Here is a 25,923-nt window from a genome sequence, read left to right on the forward strand (position 1 = left end):
GACAGGCCTTTATACCCAGTGCATCTACATTTGGCACTTCCTCAGCGAGTCAGAATATTTACCTCTAATCTCATTTTGCATAGAAAAGTACAAACAAATTCTAGTTGCAGTCAGTCAGAACAATATATGCCATTTTGGACAAATTATTTGGAAAAAGAATTACTGAGAGCTGTTTTCCCATATGTCATCAACAGAGATACAGCTGGGGCAGCGCTGGTGATGGGGCTAATGCACAATATGTGTGTAACTAATGAAATGGGAACTCTGAAGAGTAAGCAGAGGAAAAAATAAACCTCTAATTCAGCATCCAGATGAATAGAGGAATGACTTCTTCAGCACACACTGGCTCTGTGGCTCCCAGCACAATAGGTGCTGATGTGCTGTTGCATGATGATTCAAAGTCCACGCCAATAACTGGAAAAGAGCTTTCTATTAATTTCTTTGAGCTTTCCATTGTCTTACAGAGGCAACTGTTTATGGCTCAAGCCACAGCTGCAGAAGGCTCTTTCTAGGATAGATTAAATGGATGGGCACTAAACAAGCAGGAGGCTGCAGAAACTCCCCAGGATCCCAGAGTAATTCCATCACTTGTCTTCTAGTGGCCAGTGGCACTGCTGACAAAAGTGCCACCACAGCCCATAACTGCTGCTTCTACACACCTGTGGGGGCCCTGATTGCACCAATGGATCTTCATTGTCCTGATCAGCCTCACCTCCACCCACAGCCCTGGCTCATCAGCCCAGGGATCCTATTTAGGCTCAGACTGGGTCACTGAGTTCTGGTTTGAGCTATGCTGCAGCACTGGGGTGGTCTGCAGTTTGGCCATGCACTTTCCTGGCTGTGAATCCCACTGATCCAGACTCCAGTGCACACAGTGATTTCTGCCCTGGCTCTGCATGTGCCTTGCTGCTGTGGATCCACCTGAGTCTGACCTGTGGTTTGACTTCAAACCTGCCTCATCACTGTGGATTCTCCGGCAATCTGAATTCTCAGATAAGCCTTGCTTGGGTACTGTGGATGGGCTCCTGGCTGGTGAGGCCCAGTGCTGCCAGTCAGTCCTTGGAAACCTGCTGGGCACCTTGAATGCAGAAGATTTCAATGCAGTGGATGAATTTTCTAAATCAATTGATTTAGCCATGGAATTGTCCAGGCAGTTTTCACTGTAAGTGCCTCAGAGATATGCCTTTACTTTGAGGGTTTCCTCTCTATTCTGACAAAAGGGGATTAAGGAATATACTGCTCCTGCACCCTGTGCAGACCTTGCTTTGGAGAAGGAGCAGTTGCAGCAGCCTGTTTTCAGCCACTGCCTCCTCTGCATGCTCCTTAGCTGGGTGCTGTGTGGGAATTCGGCCCTTGACAGGACTCTGCACCCTCTAAAGCCAGCCTTGGCACAGAGAGTGTCAGGTCTGTGACCCTTACAGATGTCAGTAGTAGATGAATAGGCGTGACCAAGACCCCATCGTTTGCCAAGTTTGTAAACTCTTTTTGTCAAGGGTTATCTTTTCAGTGCACATGGAGCACCTGCCTTTGTGTGGTTTTGGTCATGATTCCAGGTGCTGCTGAAATGTAAATACTTACTAGAGTAATATCCAAGCTCTGGCTGCTTTTGTTTTGCTTTTCATAAGCTCACATACCAGAGAGGGCTGGAATTCAGGATTTACCAATAAGAGACCCTGCTCCAAAGGGGATGCTGTTGTCACTGGCAGTGTGTAAGGATGGGTGAGGTATGTTAGCAGATAGACATGGTTACTCTTGGGAATAAATAACTAGGATTGCTTCTGTAAATGCCTTGGGAAATGTTTAACTGTCCTGCTTGTTGAAAATACTTGAATTTACATAATCCATTAGGTTGAAATGATCTCAGAGATCATCGAGTCCAGCCTTTGATCAAACACCATTATGTCAACTGGACCATGGCACTGAGTGCCACATCCAGTCTTTCCTTAAACACCTCCAGGGATGGTGACTCCACCACCTTGCTGGGCAGCTCATCCTAATGTTTAATCACCATTTTTTGTGAAGAAATTCCTCCTAATGTCCAACCTGGACTTGCCCTGGTGCAGCCTGAGACTACATCCTCTTGTCCTGTCACTGGTGGCCTGTTAGAAGAGCCTGACCCTCAGCTGGCTGCACCCTCCTTTCAGGGAGTCGTAGAGAGAGAGAGGGTCCCCTCTGAGCCTCCTGTTCTCCAGGCTAAACACCCCACAGCCACCCCTTGTAGCTTCAGACCCTTCACTAGCTCTATTGTCCTTCTCTGGACTCACTCCAGCCTCTCAATGTCCTTCCTGCATTGAAGGGCCCAGAACTGGACACAGACCTCAAGGCGTGGCCTCACCTGTGCTGAGAACAGGGGACATGTTGTCCAAGTTCCTAGTTATTGAAAGAGCTGTGGGGTTTGAAAAACTAGTTTTTGTTTCAAAATCTGTTTTGTCATGTGGTTTAAATGAGTTATTTCAAGGGGGAAAATTCCTTCAAATCAACATATTGTGTTCTGAAACAAAACCAGAGCCCTTGCTGTGCAAACAATAGGGGCTGCATTGCCAGCATCTCCCTTGCCTCAGCTGCAACAGACCATGCACTTTATGCTGCTCGACTGGAATCCAAACTGTCGTGTCTGAGTGTTCAGGACAAGCTGGTTAAAGTGGTCTGAGATCAGAGAACAAGGCTGAGGGCTGCTGTTCTTCAGGGAGAGGGATGAATCCTGGGTTTCAGGGTGTCCTGCTGGCTTTGGTAACTAGTAACACGTGGGGGTGGTTGCACTCTTCAGCGTGCTCCTTCAGGCAGGGCTTGCACAGCCATCCCAGGTGATGCCAGTCTTTAATTCAGCATCAAACAGACTATATCTCAATCTGTCATATTTGACAGAGTTGCTTTGTGAGGGAGCTCATTTGTCATGAGCTGCTGCTTTATCTCTCTTCCTTTCCCCATTTTCTTCTGTTTCATCTTCCTCTGGCTTCTGTTTTATTTTTCCCTCTGGCCAGCCTGCCTAATCTTTATTTTTTTTGCTTGAAAGTCTTTTACTGTCTGAAAGCTGAAATTGTGGAGCATATGGGCACTTAATGCAGGCCACCTGTGTGCATCCAGGGACTCCACACAGTCCATGAATTGTCTGCTTGACAATCTCAGTGTAAAATGTTCTGCAACCACAAACAGCAGATATGAGTCAGGCTGCTGCCAAGACGTGGTGGAAACCCTAAATTGTTGTGATTCCTTTCTGTCCTGTAAATGCTGTTTATTTGCATAAATTCAGAGAAGCCTCCTGGATTGCCTCAAAGCTGCAGCTGTTTCACTGAATTAATCTCCACCACCTCAACTGTTTTTTGCTGCAATTTTGCCAGCACCCACTGCAGGCACAGCTGTAGGGCACAGCAATTTGTTTCCATATGTTCTTCACACAACATGTGTAGTAGCACCCAATGGTGCAAAATTTTACTAGTGGGACACATCCAAAAATTTCAGATCTATTTATTAGGTGCTTGGGGTCTGGTCCTACAGCAATTTTGTACATAATTTATGCAGTGGAGCTTAAACCTGCAAATACAATGCAAGTAGCAGATAGTCATAATTATGGTGTTAATAAGTGGCGTTTTATAAATGGTCTCCTGGCAAGATGTCCTGTGTAGGCTGTTATGCAAGCCATTTCTCCTTTATTAATTGCTGCTAATTATGTTTTCACTGTCAATGATCCATTAACTAGCTTAGCATGGCAGAGAAGAACAAGAAAAAGGTATTACATTTGCTCAGAGAATAAGTAGAAAAAACCACAACTCTTGGCTGGGTCTCTCACTGCTGCTTGCTCCCCTCAGATGTGTTCCTTATCACTGTTTATTGCCTTCCAGGCCTCATGGGCTGTGCAACCTGTAAAAGGAGCATTCAGGTGATATCATCTGCTCCCTTTTTTAGTGCAAGTCATTCAAGGTCTAAATCTTTTATTCAAAGCAACCCAGCTTTTGCTATGTGTAAAAGCATATTATAATGAAGGCCAAGATGTGATTTGAGTGCATTAAAGAGTAACAATGGCATCAGTCATCCACTTGGAAGGTGGCGTTGCTTTCAGACAAATCTGGATACCTTTCCTGGAGGTACTCATGAAGGAACTGCTGCAGGCTTCTCTTATAACCAGGACTTATTTTATGGAGCCTGGGTACAATTACTTATCCAGAAAAGCAGTGGCACTAGTGGGTAAAAACTTCAATTGAAGACTGGTGTCTGTATAAACATATCCAAGAAACAGGCCTAATCTGATTGGGTTTCAACATCCTAATAGTGTTCTAAAATAGTTACTGAGTAGAACAGACTCTGTAAACAAACATGTCTATATGTTTAGGTAATCCCCATCTTTGTCTACTGAACAGTTTAAATAATTAAGAGGGAACCCAAAGGGAATATAGATTTATGAAGATTTTTGTTTTGTAAAGCAAGATTATACAACATATTGTCCTCAAATCCAAGGCTCAGAGAACAAATGGGTCTTTGAAAATGTGTCATGGTTAAAGACATGAGGAAAAGATCAGGGTGTTAACCAAGCCATTACAAACAAGTGGTGAAAAGAAACTGACTGCAGTTTGGTTTAGCAACACAACTGGGAAAAGAGCAGCCAGGCTGAGACTATTGGAGACTGTCAGCACTGTCACAGTAGCACATGATGGACAGCACAGGATCTGGAAAATCTGCATGAGCAGCCCCCTCACTGCCAGCCTGTGCTGATGCTCCACAGGAAGGACTTGAAACATCTACAGAGAGCACAGGGGGAAAGGGCAGTGTGAAGAATGTCTAGGAAAGCATGAGCAGAATTCCAGTGCTGTGCTGCTCTAAGAAAGAATTGCAGAGCTTCCCAGTGCACCTGGAGCAGCTCTGGCACTGTACCACTCCTTGACTCAGGTGTATTTCTGCAAGAGGAGTAGGGAACTTGGTTATTGCAAATACCTACTGCTATGATGATTCCTTTATCCTGCTACATTTTATTACCTTTGATTTAACTTATTTACTTACTTTGCTCTTTTCTTGTTATTCTATTTTAAATTCCCAGTTAAACCCTCTAACTTGTTTAACTAAAGGCTAAAGACAGCAGAGGTTAGGGATTGGTCAGAAATTGGCAAAATCCTTATAGATTTAAGAGGTGTGTCATGTGTAAATATACAACTGCTTCTCCATTGGGGTGTCACTCATGGCCACAGGGCAGGTGCTCAAGGATGAAGGCAAGCAGAGGGCATCCAGATCTCCCCTTGTCCTCCACTCTGCAGGCAGAGCTGGAAAAAAGCTCTGTGCACTGACTCTTTATCTGGAAATCTGGAGGAATCGTTGTGTGTATTTTAAATGGCCTTTAGGTGAAGCAGCTTGGGATGATGTATTCAAGATGAGAAAATACTGGGAAAGGTGATTAAGAGCAATGCTCTTCCACAATGATGCAGAGAAAACAGTTCTCTGCTAAGACAAAGAATCTTTCAGGAGATTACAAAGCAGGAAGAACAAAGGACAGGGAGAATCGCTTCCCATCCACTTGTCAGATCAGTTTTATAGTGATCAATCTCCTCCACACCATCTCCTATCTGTGTCTATTTGGTGTATAAACATAAACTTGCAGGCTGACTGGGACTGTAACTGAATAGTGGGGCAGTAGGTGCACGATCAGACTACTGCAAGATGCGTGGTGCATTTGTGCCAAGCCTAATTTGGCCTCTGGATCAGAAATAAATGGTCTGTCATTGCAAGTATGCTTCATTGAATATAGATGTACTAGCCTAGCCCCAAAGATTACAGTTTGCTGGAGGACACTCGTTTGGAAGAGATTAGATTAAGTAAAGAGTGATTTTTAAAGAGTATTTTTCCTTTAAGCATGACGAGGGTGTTGAAATGATTGATAACCATTTTAATATAACTAGAGTCTGAGAAAGAACTTGGTGGATAAATGCCATTTCAAATAAAGGTTTCAGTGAGATTAGCTTTCAAATAGTTTCAAATGTATAATTTTTCACAGATTCTCTTCTTGAGCAGCTGTCCCAGCTGGATGGTGAATCCCAGGTAGCTGCTTTCATACCCTGCCTGTACTGTAGCACATACTGCAGCCAAACCAGGGTTGCACTCATGCAACTTGTGCATCTTGCCTATGCTCTACTGCAGCTTGATTTGGTAAGAGAATACACTACACTGCTCTGGCCAGAAGATGGCAATGAGAAATGAGGTTTTACGCTTTATTTTTTTAATCAAGTATTGTACTGTGATGCTTCAAGCTGATCATAGTTTATATGTCAAATCCTTCCAGGCAGAAATTTTTAAAAAATAATTAAAAATCCCCAGCTTCACCTCTACACAGATGAAGTCACCAGTGGGCTGTGTGTGAGCAAGCCAGCAGGAGGGAATGGAGGTGCAAGTTTAAAATTAATTGTCCCTTAATTGATCTTTCATATGTGGTTTTCATATACTGCACAGTGGTTGTAAAGGCCAAAAAAAAACATTTAGCAGCTGTTTTAAGGACTTTGGGAAGAGCAGATGGCTGAAGATTCACTTGAGCACTGGGGCCCAGGGTAGCTACTCCCCTGGAGCTTCAGCTGAGAGGTTTTTAACAGTGTAGAGAAGATTTGTTAGAATGTGTAGATTTCTAAAGCAGGAATGTAGTTTTAACACAAGGTTCATTGCCAGAGATTGCTCAGCACCAGTGAAAATGAAGCTGTGTAGCTGCCCTTCGGGAGCTAGAGGCTCAAAAGAATTATTACTCACCTGTTCCAGGGACATGAGGGTGTTATTCCTGGTGTGGCAGCTCTGGCTCCATCATGAGATGTATCCCCCAGAGCACTTTGTGCTGCATTTCTTCTGGTTTTGCTTTCACCTCTAGAAAGACCTTGATTCTTCATGCAAGATAAGAAGTTCATGGGACTCTTCAAAAGATGATTGCCATTAAATTCTTGCTATTATTTTTATCATGCTGACTTCTAAAATCTATCAGAAGTAGGAGAGTGGAGTTGGCAGAGGCAAACTCACAGTGGCAGAAGAGGAAATTTCTCTCCTCCTTTAGTATTTCTATGATTGACTGCAAAGCTGAGTACCCAAAAGCAGAGGGGTTTTACTACGGGAGAATAACTTTAGAACCAAGCAGTTCTTCTGACCTGAGTGAATGATCAGTTGTTTCAAACAGAAACAAGGATAGTAAAGTGTTTGCAAACTTTGCACAGTCTCCTTTGCTGATTGCCACAAAGCGAGATGTGTTTCCAGGAGGAAGATGGACAGCAGGAGAATGCTGAAGAGATCAGACTAGAAGAGAAGTAAAACCACCCAGGGGACAAGGTCAGAAGTTAGTGTAAAGTGCCAGGCTTTCAGCTTGCCTTACTGCCTGATCCATGTTGATTCCCTCAGGTGATCTCTTGAGATAGGAGCTCATACCCCACCATTTCACAGTCCTGCTGAGGTGTTTTTAGCTCCCCAGACTGACTGTAGCTCCTGGACCTGCTGTTCTGCATCTCCTTTTTGGGGCAGAACAGTATTCAAGGCCCTCCCTGTAGGGAAGGGAGTTTATCTGTGGTGTGTGTTGTGCACCATGATGGCAACCTAAGAGCAAGTGATTAATTTTAGCTTCCTTGTTTGCTCTCAATTCAGCAGTTACAACGAAGACTCTCCAGTGTCCTCTGCTGTTCTTTAACAACTCAACCAGACCTAGTGTCAACAAGGAAGCAGCTAACCAAGGGCTGCTGGCATAAATGATCAGACCCAGGACAGCACAATTAATGCACACGCCTCCACAGGTGCCCCATGCCCACTCTGTTTGCCTTTCCTTGGTTTTGGATTAACCTGGCATGGCCATCCTCCTCCTGTGTGGGCTGATGATCACAACCCTATCGTTTTATGGACTGCAAGTATCTGAGTGTTCTCTGCTTGTTATCATTTGCCAGGGCTGAGAATCAGATTTCTTCAGGGACAGTCTGAAGAGGTTATGTCCCTAGCGGGAAAACTTTGGTTAAATAAGCCAAATTGGTTAGTTTGTTTCCTGGGACACTTTCTTATACCCTAATTCATGCCTGGGGAGGATTGACTGCAGTGATATATGGCAGAATGCAACATGAATATGCTCACTGCCCCGTGTCACTTCATGTTGAATTGTGATTTTTTGGAATTACTCTGTCCCTCAGTGACTGCTCAGTGCTGGGATTACAGGAGCAGATCTGTGGAGCCAAGGCAGTCACTGTTTGTGGTGAAGGCTCCCACAGCAGGATGGTGGATGTGAGGCAGAGGCTGAATCCTTGCTGTGATAGCAGGGCTGTCTGTCAGAGGCAAGGATGGCCATCCATCCTCTCCTGCCTGTTCCCAGGCACCACGGACTCGGTGGGGGTGTGGGGATAACAGCTGGATATGAAGGTTCAGTCAGGAGCTGTGTGTTTCAGGGTGTGTGTTCCAGCTGGCCCTTCTGTGCAGACAAGGCTTGTCCCTGATCTTTGGCCCTGACACAGTTTGGCTGTGGGCTCTGTGGGGCTGGGCTCTTACTCTCCTACCTTATGTAAAACTACAGTGAAGAGGCAAATCTGACCAGGGGATTTCTCTGCTGAGGAGAAATGAGCAAAACCAGAGACAAGTGCAAAATGCTGCAAATACAGGTTAATTGATAGAAAAATACTACAGAAAGGTAAAATACTATCATTTCTGTCTTTGCATTTTCCCACTGTTTTTATCTGTTTTTCTCTAGTTTCTGTTTCTTTACTGCTTATATGCCTCATTCTAAGCTTTCACACCCAAATGTATTTTGGTAGGAGGTGTAGAGACTCCTCTGGACTGACATGAGTCCCAGTCCAGCAGGGTACTTGCTGAGAACTCTGCTGGAAGTTGAATCTGCAAAAGTGAGTCTCAGGACATGCATAGAGAACCACCAGGGGTGGATACTTTCTTCAATTTTTTTTGACTGAAGAGAGGTGCCAAGCAATCAAAACCTGTTTACAGCGTGGCAAGTAATAAATCAAGGCTCTGATATTTTAAGCAGTGGGTTGTGTAACATTCATAAAGGAAGAATAGGAGCTCTGCCAGCCATGCTGGTTATTCATCATCTTCTCCATCAGTTCAGCCAGTCTCAGGTATTCAGGTTGTTTCTTCCCCCTTCTTATTTCTTAGCAAGCATTACTTTATTTTCTAGGGAGCACAGAAATAAGAATAGAGAGTGAACATAATGATGACAAATGGTTGCTTTGGCCTTCTCTGGGAAGACTGTGATAACCTTGGTCTGGTCTTTGTGTGCTCCTCCTGCCTTGCCATATGAGTTCACTGAGGTGGCCCTAGGCTGGCAGACCTCCAGACTGGCGTGTGTCTGACATTGTTCAGTGGGAACACTCTGTGCAGACCCAGGCACGCTCCTCTCCTTGGCATCAGAGGAAAGAAAGGCCTTGGTTCCAAGTTTCGTGGCTTTATCAGCACACATGGTTGCCTCCTCAGTCTTCCAAAAGCTGTTTCAACCCCAAGACCAGATCATTGGTACTGTCTGGCAAGGCCCTCCTCACCTGCAAGCCATAGACAGTTGGCTTCTTTGGAGCTGATGAGCAGTGCTTCCCTGCTCCAGGCTGGTCACGAGCATGGAGAAACAGTTGAACATCCATAAATCACTAATTATTGTCTCTTTGTCCACCTCCTTGCTCAGCTTAAGCAGAGTTTTTGTGCAAATCTGATTCTTCCAGGGCCTTTGTCTGTGGGCAGTTTGGTCTTCCAAATGACAGGAGATGTAATGGATACTACTGATTTTGAGAAGAGTTCCAGTTCAGCCATAAAATGAACCACAATTGTTCTATTTCAAAGCCTTTGACACAAAAATCTTTAATTTTCCTTGTCCAGTGATTTTTTTTTTTTCCAAAAAGAAAACAAAGGGTATAATGTCAGTGCCCAACATGACAGAATCACCTGTTTTCAGCTTAGCTTTAGGGAGAATCTGTCAATCTGAAATGGTAAAAATTGTTATCAGGTTTCTCAGGTTGCTGCAAGGGATGAGTTACAGTGGAATTGCAGAATAATGCAGTCTGAGGAGGGGCTGGCATCCATGATTAGCTACTCTCTGTTAGAAACTATCTGAGAGGAGAGGCTTGCAATTGTACAGTCTTTTCCCCATGTTGAACCTACTGGTTGGGTGACCAACTGGGAAGTATTAAGTTGGATGTAAGCATCTGGTGCCTCTGATCTCTGTTAATGGGGGATAGCAAGAGACAAACTATTATTCCACTCACATTAAACATTAAACATGAAAGAGTTGCATTAAAATGCCCTAGGAGAAAGGAATTACTTGTGACTTTTTGATCAGTGGGTGATTCTTCTAGATTTGACACTGGCATGTGTGTGACTTGGTATACCCAACTACATTTTTGAACAGCAGTAGGAGTTAACTTATCCTCCCAAAAGGGAATGAACACCCTGCTGGGGTTAATGCAGAAATATCAACAAATGACTTTGTGCTTTAAGACGCCTGGGGAATAACTGCAATTTCTGGGTTCTGCTCCCAAATGCATTTGGACAAACGTAGAAAGTGTGAAGATAAAAGCAAGAATCCATGGTCCTATTTTATAGGGGGAAAGGGCAAGTGGTGGATCATGCTCCAGCTAAGATTGGCTAGTCTAAGGCAGGTGAGTGCTGACTGAGTTTCACTTGTATGTAGATAGTACATGAAGAGATGGCTGATCAGATGTGGATTTAGAATTGCTGAAATATTTGAAATCTGAAGGTAGAAAGAGACATACAGAGGTTTTCTGCTCAACATTTCAGCTCAAAGGGGTAACTTCAAAGTTGAACTGGGTTGCTCAGGGCCTTGTCCAGCCACCTGCTGGCTATGTCCAAGGATGCACATCACCTACCTAAATCCTTGCTTTTACTGTGAGGAATTTTGTCTTTATGTGGAAATGTATGTATCCTTAGTTGTCCCTGGGCAGCATAAAGAGAATGGGGAGACAAAGGCCAGTGTAAATGTCTCTGAGGGTTTCCTGAAAGGGGCTTGAAACCCTTCAGGAAAGAAAAGAACAGTAAGTGAATGTTGATGCTCAGGAGATGAGTTTCACCTTCAGGGCAAATAAGAATCAAAGGGAAAGATGTCTTTTCCTTGTAGCTAGATAAAAAAAGAGCTTAAGAAACGAAGAAAATTAAACTAAAATAATCAAATGCCTCTCACCATTCTGTGCTGTTTTTTCTCCTATGAGCATTACTTAGCTCCTTGCTTCCCTGTCTCCTGGTTTCCTGTTGCCTTAGAGTCAGAGAAGAGAGGTCCTAGGGAAGCACTTGAATTCCATTCTCCACTTCAGGGCCTGCCAAGGAAGGCAATGGGCTTCCAGCTGCCCTGGACAAGGCTGGTTTGCTGACCCCATGGGCTAGTGGCCAGTACATTTTCTTTGTTTGTTGTAGCCTCTGTTGGGATGCAAAGAGAGTGCCAGCCATGGATTTCATTAATTCCACCATCAGTAGGTCTGAATTCATTGCCACTAATACAATGCCTTTTTTCTATGTGCTGTGCCAGGGGTATTTTTTTTTTGACGCCATGTGTGACCTCCTGTTATTTCTCAACAAATGTTGGCAGGCACAGCACAGCTGGCAGAGCAAAGCAGCACAGTGTGTCACAAACTGCTGAGTGCATCCATGCTGAAATGAACAGCCAATTCCAGAGTGCGCTGAAAATTAAATCAATAAGAAAGAAAAACATGCCACTGTTGCTCCCCTTTACTCCAGCCTTGACTGCTGCCTCCCATTGCATGCTAACTCTTCTGACTTGGACTCAGGCAATAGCCAGAAAAAGGTTATCACAGAGTTTTAGGGTTATATTTTTTTATATCTCTTCTATCCTTCTAAAACTTCCCCAGACTTCTGTAAAACAGGTGTTTCTAAACCATTCACAGGCAACTTAGCGATTAATTCCTTTCTCTGAGCTGATGTTCAGACTCTACTTTTTTTCTTCAGATAATATATTACAAATTATAATTGTAGTGACTGTTTGTGGTTTCCAGCAGTGGATAACCCACTTTTCCCATCTTCCCTTTTTGGGGTTCTGTGCTCTCCTCTCTTGCTGTGGAAGAGGAGAGCAGGGTGAAGTGCTGCAGTTGGTCACAGGCAGCCTGAGCTTTGCTGGTGACAGACGTAGCTGCCATGGCTTAAACTGCTCAGGTAGTGCTGCAGAACATGACTTGGGGATACTGGGTCTGCTTCTTTGTTAATAAATCACTTCCATGTGTTAAGGAGCGGCTGTGCCATCCTAGGAACTTGCCCTGTGCCAGCCATCCTGCAGCCAGCCCCAGCCCCTCTCTGCCCAAGGCACACAAGAGGGCTCAGACCCTGCTCAGGCTGCTGGGGATCACCCAACCCCAAAGCTCTTTAGCTCAGGGTGGTTCAAGGATTCAGCCCTGTCCCACAGGGTGGGTAACACACAAACAAGTCTGAGCTCCTGTCTCCTGACAGGGTTTTATTGAGTAGTTTTGTTTTATTGCATTTAATTGACCTGTTTTAGGATGACCATGGTAGGAGGCAAGTGTTCATGGGGCAGGTTTCTGCTGGGACACCCTCTGTCAGAGCCATGTGTATAACTCTGTGTGCTCAGTATGGCACAGTGGACTGGAGAGCAGGGGGATATGCTCCCTGCCAACAGGCCTCTCAAGATGGCAAGGCAAAAAGAAATAGCTTCAATACAACTATCCTGCAAGCCTGGTTCTTCAGTGGATTGTCATTTTTTTGGCACCAAGGAGAGCATTTTAAGCTGATGAGAAAATGCAATAGACTGATTTACTTGGATGCTTTCAATGTTTCTTTGACTTTAGCCAGGGGAGCCCAAAGGGGGGGTAGAGAAAACCAAAATATAATGCTGCACAAGGCTCGTTTGTATGCACTGGAGCTTGCAGGCACTCGTTAAATTTGTACCTGCCTGTGGGCCAAGTGGAAAAAGAGGACAGGCAGAGGGATTTTTTTGCTCTTGCTCAGATTTAAAACCACTGTCGTCAGCCCCAGGTGTAGCCATACAGCTTGGAAAAGTTGAGAAAGGTGTGTATGGCTTACACTTGCTCTCTCTGCAGTCACACTCTTTCAGAATTTCTGATGGTGTTGGATCTCTGGTTCACCCTCCTCTTCCTCCCCTGTCTGTGGAGCTGGTCCCCCCAGGTGGCACTGATGGGATGAAATGTCCTTTGAGCAGGAAGATAAACCCTAAGTCTAAACTGATAGAAATAAAGCCATTTCTTTTCTTTTCATGAGCAAATTTTACTTTTCTCTCTGATAAAGAGCCCATTCCAGAGCAAAGCAAAAGGTAAGCAGAGACCTGTCAGGTGCCCTAGGGCAGTGATATGTTGTCAACAGGAGCATCCCATCCTTTCCCAGTAGAAGCATCTCATTCCTACTCTATTTTCTATTATCTGATCTCTTGTCTCCTTGCTGTCACTTTAAAGACTGCAGAAGGTCTGTAAGCCACTTGGGTGACACCAACTGTTCCTCTGGCTGAAGTGTTTTGATGGCAGAGGATGGGACAGGCAGAAATGAGGATGTGAGGATAAACAGGTCCTGACAAAACAAGCAGTTGTGTTGGTGGCTCTTAGAAATGAGGAAGTGTGACCCATCCTTATGGACCCAGGGCTGGGACCAAACCTTGTGTGTCAGAAAGCCAAAGAGAGGGAATTGCAGTGGCAGTTCACAGGAGAATGGTGACAGTGACTCAGCCCCTGTGGCTGCAGCTGAGCATGAGTCCATGCACTTGCAGTTATTATTCTCTTAGAAAAAGCCAACTCCTGGAAGACTTTGACTTTCAATTTGCAGTGAGGGAACTCATGTCCCTGTTGTGATGGGGAGCCCAGGGTTGCATCTCTGCAGCAGTGACTGGAGGGCTGTTTCTCATGTGGCAGCTCCAGGACCTTCATTATAGCACAAAAACGTGGATCAGCCCTTGGATAAGGACTGACAGTCTCTTGTGCTCCAACATGCTGCTGCTTCTAATTACACTGAGTCCTACCTGATTAAATGAGACTGGAATTTACTGACTACTCTTTTTCTCTGCTGCCTTTGTCACTAATATCCAGGGGCCCAAACTCAAGAGCACCTGCTTTTGCAGCCCTTTAACATTTCTGACCACATCTTCTGGAAAACTCGGCAAAGGCTGGGTGTTGGCAACTTCTCCCTTCTTGGATGATACAGTAAAAATATCTGGAAGTGCTTCAGGTTTCTGGAGTTGTGGTACTCCTAATCTTCCCTCTATGAATTCTGAATTAAATTAGGACTTGCTTTACAGGAAATTTTAGGTAATGTCTGCCTGTATTCACAGCTCAGTCATTTATTTGGGTGTAGCCCAGTAGTCTGAATAGCCTGTGATTTACTGCCACCAGTGAAATGAAACAGAATCACTTTCTCTGATTTATATCCTCTATTGTAGTTAAATATTTACACAGTATCAAGATCTTTATAATTGGATGGCTTACAGATAGGCAGCAAATGTTTATATACCTCTGGAATGGCCAAAGGGCCTTTGAGGTAATGATATTCCATTTTGATAAAAGGTCTTTTACTAAGAAGAAACTTAAATCTCAGCTCCATTTCATTCTCGGGGTCAGACTTAGCCATGCTGATTTCAATGAGTTACTGCAATTGTTATAGACTGTAAAAGTTCAGAAAAACACTTTTGTTGAAACGAAACCATTGTGACGGAGGAACACGGCATCTTTCCCCTAGCAGTGTTGTTGATTTTTTCAGGTAAGAAGGCAAGAAAAATGACCAGGCTAATATCACGCTCTGAAGGGAACTGAAGCTGGCAGGTTTGAACAATACTACCAGTATTAAGTCAGTGTTTCTCCATTCACTTGCAGAAACATATCACGAAATATTTCATGACCCATAGGTAAACAAAATTAGCCCTGTTTTCTGAAGCAAGAAGGGATCCTGTCATTCCTACTTGTTCTGTTTGATTCTATCTCCAAGGGAGGGAATTGGAACTCAAAGCAGGTGCAACAATTACAGCTGAGTTTGAATATTGCTGAACAGATCTTTGCTTTACAATAATAATCAGAACTTGGGAATGAGCTGACCTGGATTACATTGTTGGTGAAGACTTTGTCTAGATTTGGATAAGAATGTGTATTTCTTAGAGGAGCTGCTTATGTCTTGGAACTGTGTGGTTTTATAACCAAAAGAAATGTCAACTTTTCTTAAAACCAGATTCTCCTTAGAGGTTTTCCATCAGCATAGATTTTCCCTTTTTTTCCATCACGTTTTGTTGTTGTCCGATAATCTTGAGATCCTGGATTTCAAATTGGACTAGATGAGCAAAAAGCAGGAGAGTAGCAAAAAGGTAGTTGTTATTATATTCTTGTCTCTTGATTACCGAAAATCATTATAGCAGCTGTCTTTCATGTAATTCCAGAGTGGATGTTGGAGAAAAACAGAAACAATATATGTATATTTTGGGTCTTACTTACAAGTGTAACTCAGAAAAAACCTTTTAGAATGTGGGAGGGAGTCTGTTGGGAATCCTAGTCTGGAGGAAGGGGAAAAAAATTTACTACAGAGTGATTAACATTTGTGATACCATTTCCTATATAATGGAGATCGTATTCCTACTTGGATAGTCTAAATAATCCCATAACACAGAGTGATGAGTATTTAAAATCTGTAGTAAGAAGTGTTTCTGTAGAATCAAGCCTATAATCAAACATGTGATGCTTTGGAGATTACAAAGATGCTCTTCTCAAAGGTCACAGGAGTTCTTGGTTTCTCTGTCCCAGCTGGGAGGCAGTAGATAGCCTCTTTATTCTGTGTCTGGGATAAACTGCAGTGCATAATACTGGTGCAGGGGAGCTTTCCAGCTGACACTGCCTCTACATGCCGTGATGTGGAGTAGGATACTCTGAAACTACCCTGCCTTTTACCCAGCTGCCTCACAGCCTGGGCAGAGGAGCCCAGCGCTGCTTGTACCTGCAAACTGTCGCTTACATACCAAGGATGTAGCCCTGTGAACGTGATATTTCTCCCTGCTTCCTCACCCCCAGTTGTGCTGTCAGGCAAAGACTGCCTCGAGATCAAAGCAAGCTCCTTTTTCTAACCAACCCCATCACGTGTGACAGCGTCCTTCGAGCCCTGGTAGCTGCTGGTGAGGAACAGGGCTGTGGCAGCACGTTCGGGTGGGGTATCGCGGCTCTCCCTGCTGGGGAGCCCGGCTCGCCCTGATGCTCTCGCAGCCCGTGCCCGTTTCAGCACCTTGGCCAGGGCCGGCGGCGGGCGGGTCCTGCCGGGGGCCGGCCGCGGCTCGGTGGGCACCGGGACCCCCAGATGTGCACCGGGACCCCCAGATGTGACAGCCTGGGGACACAGCCCTGCAGAGGGAATCGGCATCGCTCCACACCGCTGGGTGTAACTGCTGCGGCCCCGGCTGCGCGGCTGCTGCTTTCTACACAGCTGGGCTCGCGTGGCACATCTGGGGCGCTGGCAGCACATCTGGGACACTGTCAGCACATCTGGGACACTGACAGCACATTTGCGCTCTCTCATGGGCTGTTAGGCCCCCATTCTTCACAGCTAGAAGCTGCTTTGATTACGTTGTTTGTGCTTCTGAAAGCATCACAGAGCTCCCAGCTCCTGACCTTGTGTTCTGTGATGTATAACGGAGAATAATGTCGTGGTGGAAGATGTTACACATGCAAAAGTTGTTTAGTAAATGAATATTCAGAGTGATCTTCGACTAGTAACAGCTTTGGAGGCAGAAGTTGTTGGGAGTTTCAGCTAATCATACCAGTACCACAGCCACACTTCGAGTGGGATTTTTAAAAATAAATTAGGGAAAATGGGGACCTCAGACCTCCCAGCTCTTCATACTCATACTGATTTTTATAATGTGTTCCTTGTGAACTATTATTATACTGATTTCCTTGGGCTGTACTGTGTTTAAGCACTCAGCCTTAAAATAACTCAGTGATGCACAGCTAATGAAACAGAGGAATGACTGGAGAGATGGCATTTTAGGTGAATCACAGCTCATTCCTCAAATTATTTATAGACCCCTCTCTCTTTATGACAGGGTGTCAGCTACCCGGCAACAGGCCAGAGTGTTTATGAATCATCTCATAGACGTAGTAAGGCTTCAAGATGAGGGCAAAGGAGATTAAGGAAGGCTCACTTTGTATCTTTTCATAAGCAATAAGCCATCTCCATTCCAATGAAAAATCTCTCTGGTCCCAGCTGGTGCATGGTTACCAATAAACCAGCTCATGTACAGAAAGGAAAGTTAATAACTAACACAGCTTTTCTTTGTTGTCAAGTGGAGCTAAGCAAAGGTTTGAATTTTTTAATCAGGCTTTTCTGTCTCACCTCCAGTCTCTTTATGTGACACCTCAGTGCCATTTTGCAATTCATCATTTCAGAGTCAAAATCAAGAATAGTGAGAATACTATAATGAGTCAGGTTGTCCTGGATGAGGATGCTCAGCTGCCTAGGAAGGTATAAATGAGAGAGCCAGATGCTGCAGAAACAACAGACTAAAAGCACAATATTCCCTCTGTGCTTGCTGTTTGGTAGCATGACATCTATTCCTGAGCCAAAGCAATAATGGGTCACTGCAATACGCTGTGCAAGCCCAGGCTGAAATGAGCACACCCGTGGCTGTCAATATAGTTGGATCTGGTACCATAAAAACATGGCATGTCCTCGTGTGGACACTTGTGACTGCAGGAAATAAAGGTGCCTTTCAGTCCTCTGGGGAGATGTGTAGGTGCCAGGTGGATGCTGTGCTGTGCGAACAACAGCTGCATGGTTTAATGGCTGCTGAAGTGGGCAGAAACAATTGCATCAATTAAGTTTTATTAGCCATAATTTAGTGACAGTGGTAAAATTGACATTTACATATAATCATGGCCTTTTTAAGTCACAAAAATCAGAAACCATATTAGGTGTTAAATTAACTTCCATTTCTGTTAGTGTACCTTTCTAGAAGCATGGATTATTTTAAACTATGCAGCTGCATGCTACATTCACACAATAAAGTAACCTTCAAATAAAAAAATAAAGCAAATTATGTTAATACAAGATGAGTATTTACAGACAAGGAAGTTCAATGCTGCTCAAAGCACCACCCAGGGCCCTATGGCCATTCAAGTCATAGCTCCCCATCCTGGAGTTTTATGGGCTGGTACTGATTCTTGGCAAGAGGGAACTTCTTGGAGTTTGCAGCAGCAAGAGTTGTGTTTTATTATTAAATAGCTATGAACTGGTCCAGTGGTGAATTCCATAGAAACCAAATACCAGAGGCAGCATCAGAACCCAGAACTTTTGCCTTCTGGTTCTTGTTTCCAGCTGCCTTTTTTTTAAAATTAGAAATAGAGTACCAAACTGAAACTATCTCTGCTATCTCCTGGCTACCTAGTTGTGATGGCAGTGTGAATAACTAGATTTTGTTTCCACTTTTTGCTTTCATTGCCATTGATCTCTAGCTACCTCTGGGGCACAGGAACGTGTCACAAGCTTCCCTGAGCTTTACCTCGGACATTCCATGAGCAGCAGGGTGGCTTTGAATCTCTTTCCCCCGCCAGGAATGGATACAAAAGGACAAATAGGGAGGATGGAGCACAAAACAAGACTGAACACCCATTTCAAAGCTCCATCTAGTCTTTGTACCAGCAAGAGCTTTTCCCCCACATCTTTTCAGGCCAAAGAATGGCACCACGTTAATGCAGCTTCAGTGCTTCCAGGCCCAGGGAAATCATGGGGACACAGCAGGTTAATCAGCATATCAACCCAGCACCAGCCCAGTCAGAAACTGTCCTCACATCCCACCATGTGACAGCAATCTGCCATGAGATGTCTTCAGCCTCTTACTCATTTCCCACATCTATTACACCTGTAGGAAGGCAGGATTTTCAGAGGAGCCAGGCAGTTTAGAGTGAGGTATGCTGAGCAATGGCTTTCCTTTGGCAATAGGAGCAATATTTATCTCAAGGAATGGTTTGGTCACTGCGCTGATTTGCTTGCTGTGGGTTGGTGTTAGACAAACCCTGTTTCTATTCTTTTTCATGTAACTCAGGAAATACTGCTTCAAATGGTGGTTTCAGAGTAAAACAAATCACTCATTTATTTGTTAAAATGCTTTGGGGATTTTTCTGTTTCCTTTCCAGTGTGCTCTCTCTGCTCCAGTGCCCAGCAGCATCATTACCACAGAGAACTTTGCTCAAGCAATTGCCTGCACCAGAATTTTAAGTCTGCATGTTCAGGTCAGGAGCATCCATCAGCTGACAGGAGCAGCACCATGGGATCCTCTACCCAAATGACCTCCAGTAAAGTCAGGCTCAGAAAAAAAATCTCTCCAACAGAACTCAGTTCCTTCATATACAGTAAAATTCAGGAACCCACTGGAAAAGAAGAGGATTCATTCAGGTAAATTATTTCCTCACATTCATAATTTATTTGCTATGAGGCAAAGGGTCAGTCACCCCTGGACAAAAGGCTGGCAAAGGCTCAAGTATCAGCTTGTTCCTACTGAAACCCTACTTCGGGATTGTACCAAAGATCTGACACTTTTGTTCTGGCTCTCTGCAGGAGAACTTCTCACATGCAGGGATATAAAAATGTGGAAAGTCAGGCAAATGGAAAGCTTTTCTCTCTCTTCAGAGAAAAAAACCCTGATTTAAGATTTGTTGGTAGTACAAAAGAACTTATTAGTGCTGCTCACTCCATAGCATTGAAATTCACATGTAATAGCATTCTATAGTGTTAGAAAACATAGACAGATGTTTCTCTACTTCTGTTTTACAGCTGCTTTGAGAGATGTGGCATCTGCAGCTGTGTTGGGTGTAGTCCTCTGGCCGCACTGCCTTACTCCCAGCTTGCTGTGCATCCTCCACATCCTCCACCTGTACCAAAGGTTCCCATCACATACTCAGGTTAAGTTCAGGCATTTTCTACACTACCACACATATCAACAAAATCTCCAGTGATAGGAATATTTTCTTCAATGCTCTCTTGTATAGTGGGGCAAGGGAAGAATAATAGAAAAGAAATGCATTGAGAAAAAAATGAGCTGTTTGTAGGACAGGATTTTTCTTCAGCTTTCACTGAAAAGCAGAAAAGTGCTACAGAAACAGTGGTCTTGTCTGACCAGTCTTCATAAATCTACAACAATTTTATGGACTACAGCAAGCTCCCCAAACAAATACCTGTATTTATTCCATGAGCGTTGTTTGGTTTGGGTTTTTTGGGTTTTACTGAATTTTTGTCGTGGTTTTCTTCTGCTGTGATTGTTGTGTGGGTTTGTGGTGTTTTTTTAGTTTGGTTGGCTTTTTGGCTTTTTAATCCAGTGAAATAATGCCTACAATCAATGCTTTTATATTGCCTATTCTGGAAGTCTGCCACAGTTACTTTAAAGTAACTACCCAGAAATACAGTTTGTTTATTTAGGAGTGCTTTGGGAAATCCTTACTACTCCTGATGGAGTGTCTCAAATATTGCAATTCTAAGGCACAACAGGCTATTAGAATGTATTTTTATCCTCTAAAAATAGAGGAATATCCTGTTTTCTGTATTAAAATAAGCCACTGGAAAAAAAATCCTCTATTTTGGTTATTTTTACTTAAGTCCCTCCTCAATGTCAGTGGCCCCATTCTGAAAGCAAGAATAACCAAGTCAGTCTATTTTGAATATTATGTGTCAAACTACTGTAGAACTGAAGACAAAGGTAACAGAAAACAGTACTGGTGAATTTCCTTCATGTCCATTGACTTCCTATCATTAAATATTCATATCATTAATAGCACTAGTGAAAGTTAAGTCCTGTGCAGTGCTAGAGCACCTTCTCTCAGAGAGTTTTAAAGCATTCTCAAAGTAATGCTGGTGTTACCCTCAGCCCATCCCAGTCTGGCAGACACAGAGAGGCAGGAGCTGGCATTGAAGGCTGGGGTTCCCAAAGACCCACTCCAACCACTAAGTGATACTGCCTCCCCACATGTAAACTCCTTTTATTGATAGACAAATACCCTTAAAATGTATTAGTAAACACATCAGTCTCTTCATCACACCTTAGGAAGATCCCCTGCCCTTGCTGAATCTCTTGTAACTAAGTAGCCTCCAGGCATTAGAAGTAAATCCTGGTTTTATTTTGAGGCATCACCAAAGAATGTGACAGCACCATGGACTGCAGGTAGGGTAGCCTTGTGCAGCACTTAAGGCAACCATGGGTGCTTGTTAAATCCAAGGCTATCTGTGTAGTCAAGAGAGGCATAAATCACTTAGAAACTGCTGATCCTCAGCCTCCAGCCTATGCCTCCTTTGTTATCTTTGGGTATCTGTGAGACAGGTGCTATTTCCAAAGTGAGAGAGGTGTATTCCCACAGTGCTTTCCTGTTTGGTGCATGTGAAAGTGATCATCAAAGGTGAAAGCCCTCCAGCCTGGAAACCACCAGTAACAAGGAGGAGCTGTTGACAAAACCCCAGAAAACAAGTGAAAGCAAGTATCTCAACATAGGCACAAGAGAAAAGAATCCAGTTTGAACATCTGGGGCAGAAAATTGTGCAAGTGCAATCTGGAGTCACATCTGGGAGGGAATGAGGAATGGGTTAGTGACAGAGCAGCATTTAAAGAAGCCCAAAAGGGGTCTTTTTTTCTGCCTGGACCTGTCTGATGCACAAGGTGAAGTGTGACTCCTACGTCCTCTGTGGCTGACCCTTGATCAGGCGCATCATTCAGCCTGCTTGGGCACCCAGGTGAATCTCCAGCCCCCATCGTCGTCCCTGCGCACAAAGGCCTGTCCTTGGTGGAAGCTGTGCGTTCTCACGTTGCGGTGGGGACTCAGGGACGTTGTGAAGGCCACTTCTGTTTTGTTGGGTGACAAACCACCAGTCAAATAAGGCAACCCATAGGCTGGGATGGAGGAAACACTTGGCACAGGTGAGGAGATGCATGGTGCTGAAGAAAACTGAGGAAGGAAGGGAGAATCCTCGCTGCAGGGATGGGTGCTGCTGCTGGCTGGAGGCACATGGCTGCAGCTAAACACTGCTGCTGCTCCTTCCCTGTGCTCATAGTCTACTGCTCCCCCAGGGCTCAGGCAGTATGTGTCTTTTCCAAGGTCTGGGGACAGGGCACTGTAGTTAGCTGAAGCTTCATCAATGGTGTTCACATCTTTTAATCCTAAAGTCTGCAAGACCCAGCTGTCCACAGCAGGGCTGGCTTGCTCTTCACAGGCAGTGAATTCATTGAAGAGGTTCCTTCTAGCTTTGGAGGCATGAGGAGTTTCTTGAGGAACAAAGCAGTGGTCCTCTTTTAATCTCCTCTTGGTACTTTTGAGGATAGGACAGGTTTTTTGCCCATGGCCAGACAGTAGTTTCTATTAAAAAAATGAAAACAACAAGGTGGAGATGGAAGATTAAAATTTGAATTTCTAGATACCAGAAGGCAACATGTGTCTGACCTCAGATGCACAAGACGGTTCCTACTCGATTACTACTGTCTTTACAGAGATTTTTTCCCCTTCTGCTTAAACATATGGGCATGACCAACTCTTTTGTATCTTCACAGTGTCTGCAAGAACCCTGTTCCTGAAAGAGAAGAGTGTGGCCATGTCAATAAGACCTGTGCATTGATGCATTCCCAGCCCTGAGCTGCCACCTGCCTCTGTGCCAGCAGTGCTCTGCAGGTGAGCAGGGCATGGGGGGCAAAGTGGCAGCCTGACAAAGAGAGAGGATTCAAAGGTAACTCGTGCTGGAACAGGGTGATCCTGACAAGGCAGTGCTCAGAGCAGCAGCTGAGTGGCACTGCATTCATCAATTCACCTCAGTTGTCATTATCCCAGGACAAGGGCCCTTCAGGCATCCAGCTATGGTCAAACGAAGGCAAGAATAAACAAGGAAGCTCCCCACCATGTCATGAATTCACTGCTCCACACTGGACCCTTCCCCACATGACACAGGGCGGCCACATGCCCCTGATGTGCCCAGTGAAGGAGACCTTTTCTACTGACAGGATATCATTCCTGGAGCAAACTGTCACCTTTGTGAATTTAAATGTGAGTGTGAGTTCCACTGCAGGTTGTCTACACTCTTAGATTTTCCATATATTTTACTGGCATGTACCTAATCAACCTGTTCCTTCTGCACACATTTCTGTGACAGGTTTGAACACAATACCTTGGCTTTTTCTTCCAAACACTTAATCAGGGCAGAATTCAGGTATTGTCGGAGGTTATTATTTTCTTCATGTAACCTAGCAAGTTCCTCTTCCTTCTGAAGCAAAGTATCTTGAAGCTGTGGAATAGAGATATTGATGAATAGATGTTGACTCTGTAACTTAATAGCAATTGCCCTCTGGTACAAGCTGCTTGGATTTGATGATCTGGGTGTTTGCTTTGTGAGCTCAACCCACTCCCTCCAGCCTCTTGTTTCTATAACTCTAAGTGGCATGACTGTTCAGTTTTCACTTTTGACTTCCTTTAATCTTTAAGTGAGTGTTTGAAAAGATTATTCTGAAAAAAACTGCAACCACAGAATAATAATAGAAATTAATTACAAGTAGCCCTGTGAGCAGCCAGAAATGGTCACGGGCATGACAGCAGCTTCAGGATCTCCTCTTGAGCCACAGCAAACATCCCTTTGCACCCCTCCTTCCCATTTATAGCTGGCTAGTGAAAAAAAAAGCAGGAGGAGTTGCAAACTAACAATTTATGGGGGTAGAGTGCAGAAGTGAGATGCAGTTGCTATTCTTTATGATAAAGTAGCACTCAGTGATCTCTTCAGTTCTGGACCCTACTGTGCCAGAACTGATACATATACAGAGTTGAGATGATCCCTGGTCTCAAAAGCTGAACAGGAATGGCAGACACCTAACACTTTTCTATGGGAAATCTAAGTGTTTATAGATAGATATTTGGCTCCTCATCATAGCTCTGGAGACTTCTTTAGGAGGACAAAGAATCTTCTGCCTTGGACCACAGGCATCTGCTGAGCATAGGCTTAGTCAAAAACAGATTAAATGATTGAGGCCGAGCCAAAGAAAGAAGTACACTGACATCTGGAACTATGGTTTGATCCAGGGACCTTTAAGATAATATCTGAATTTTCACTGACTTGACTGTGTCAAAACATCATTCCAAGTACTTGATCAGCGTCATCAAACTGGAGCTCCTTCATTAAAGACAGTTCAGTTTCTCCTGTCTCTTGTTGGGATTTACAAAAAAAAATGAAATATAAGAGAAAATAAAGTAACAAGGAAAACCTGTTGGTCAAAATGGTTGATCTTCCATGTAATTAGACAGTTCTGGTGGACTCATTTCCCATGAAGTTAAACCTGGTGGAATCAGGAGGACACATGCTACGTATTTCTAGCCAACAGCATCACCAGAGCCTGAGGTCCCCCTGCTCATGCCCCTGGTTTTCTTTAGTGCCAAGGCTGCTGCTGCAATATGATGTAAGAGGGGAGGAATGGATACGGAATCCCACCACAGTTGGTCCAACCTCACAGGACAACATGGGGGAGACAAATACATCAAGCAAAGAACAACAGTTTTGTGTCAGTTCTGACGTCTGTGCCAGTGACAGGGAGACCTGCCATAAGCCAACCCAGAAGATGCAATACGTGACACAAAGTTCGGGAGCCCCGTGGGGTGAACCCGGGGCTGCTGGGGGGCGCGGAGCCTTTACCTGCTTGTTTCTGTAGAGCTGGGAGGACAGCTGGTCTCCCTGCCACGCCGCGTCCTGGGCACCGAGCTGCGGGCTGCAGAACTGTCCTGCGGACGAGAGCGAGGGTTATCCCGGCCCCGCACGGCTCGCAGCGCGGCTGGGGACGCGGCAGCGGAGCGCTCACTCACCCTGCGGCCGAGCCTCCCGCCCGCCCTGGCTGTGCGGCGGCTCCGCGGCGCAGACGGCGGCCCAGGTCTCCTTGGAAACCCCGGCGGGGGCGGACCAGGGGCAGGCGCAGCCCGAGCCCCCGGCGAAGTCCGGCTCCGGGCACGGCCGGCCGGCGCTCTGCGGAGGGAAGGGGCCGAGGCGATGGGGCGCTCGGCGGGGCAGCGCTGTCCCCGCTGCTGTCCCGGCCGGGCTGTGCTCAGGTGCTGCCGCGGGGCAGCCCCACCGCCCAGCCGGGCGCCCCCGAGGCAGCGCCCAGCCCTGAGCCGGTGCCCGCTCCCCGCCTGCCCGGTGGCACCGCTCCGTGCCGCCCCGGCAGCCCCCGCAGCGCTGGGGCTCCGAGCACAGCTGTGCCACGGAGGCGGCTCCGTTTCCTGCAAAGCCTTGGGGAATGCTACGGTCCTGAGCGGGTTTAGGGTGAAGGGGGGTCCAGTGCTGTCCTTGGCCACACCGTTGCTGCCACCACGGGTGTTCGACTCAGCTGCACAGCAGCAGCACAGAGCCAGCAGAGTCACCTCCTGGCTGCTCGCACTTTGTCCTGCCCCTGCACTTCTGCAGGAGTCCCAGACCGCAGAGCCTTGGGGTTGTCTCTGGATTCACCCCTTCTCCCTCCTCTAAATAAGCCTCATCTGCAGCAGCTCTAAATCTCTGCAAGGAAGGCAACGGCAAAACTTGGAATCTCAGTCAGGGAGTCTGCCTGCCCATGGGAAGGCACAGCAGCAGAGACTGCACTGGCAGGTAGAGAAGAGCCCTCTTTCTTTCCCATCTTAAGAGGGCACAAAATCTATTGCACTCCCCCAAGGGAGAGACCAGCTTCTCCTCCTCTGCCTCGAGGTCGAGAGAAATGCAAAGAGCACTTACCATATTAGTGGCAGAATGAAATGCAGGTCTTGGGAGCACGTTTCTGTTAAAGCCCCAGAGAGGTTTAAATGGCTCTGAAGGAGGGGGAGAGGGGGGAGACCGGGGAGGCGAGTTTAATCTAAAGGAGCTCCCAGTGACGCCTCAGAGCTCTCCTGAAACCCAGCAATCTGATTTGGTGTAAAGCTGTCAAACTTGTGACGTGAATAAACAGCAAACTTGCTGAAATCAAAGTCATTCTGGTCCCACAAATCAACACAAGGAAGGAGGGAAAAGAAAAGGAGG

The 25,923-nt window shown here is 45.3% G+C and overlaps 1 protein-coding gene and 1 long non-coding RNA gene across 4 annotated transcripts; one reads left to right on the forward strand and one right to left on the reverse strand.

Moving 5' to 3' along the window:
• Nucleotides 1–761: 761 nt before the first annotated feature.
• On the forward strand, nucleotides 762–24,554 carry LOC135278829 (uncharacterized). 3 transcript variants are annotated; one of them, XR_010346229.1, is made up of 3 exons: nucleotides 762–1,162; nucleotides 19,068–19,326; nucleotides 22,460–24,554. It is a non-coding gene; the product is annotated as an uncharacterized LOC135278829 (long non-coding RNA). The 3 variants fall into 3 exon arrangements; XR_010346228.1 differs by lacking the exon at nucleotides 762–1,162 and adding an exon at nucleotides 18,230–18,929; XR_010346227.1 differs by lacking the exon at nucleotides 762–1,162 and adding an exon at nucleotides 18,230–18,840.
• On the reverse strand, nucleotides 20,873–25,918 carry GMNC (geminin coiled-coil domain containing). The gene is made up of 5 exons (XM_064385660.1): nucleotides 25,642–25,918; nucleotides 24,744–24,900; nucleotides 24,577–24,662; nucleotides 23,068–23,184; nucleotides 20,873–22,268 (listed from the first exon to the last, which is right to left on the reverse strand). The coding sequence occupies exons 1-5, from the start codon at nucleotides 25,642–25,644 to the stop codon at nucleotides 21,624–21,626; spliced, it is 1,008 nt and encodes a 335-aa protein (XP_064241730.1). The 5' UTR covers nucleotides 25,645–25,918; the 3' UTR covers nucleotides 20,873–21,623.
• Between the last annotated feature and the right edge of the window lie 5 nt (nucleotides 25,919–25,923).

Source organism: Passer domesticus, chromosome 11, assembly GCF_036417665.1.
Source record: "Passer domesticus isolate bPasDom1 chromosome 11, bPasDom1.hap1, whole genome shotgun sequence".
NCBI classification, from domain to species: Eukaryota; Metazoa; Chordata; class Aves; order Passeriformes; family Passeridae; genus Passer; species Passer domesticus.

Excerpts from the sequence above, each read along its gene's own strand:
- GMNC (XM_064385660.1), bottom strand. Across the intron at positions 24,663-24,743 it reads GCGGGAGGCTCGGCCGCAGG|GACAGTTCTGCAGCCCGCAG; the intron begins GTGAGTGAGCGC and ends TCTCGTCCGCAG. Across the intron at positions 23,185-24,576 it reads AGCTCTACAGAAACAAGCAG|CTTCAAGATACTTTGCTTCA; the intron begins GTAAAGGCTCCG and ends TCTATTCCACAG.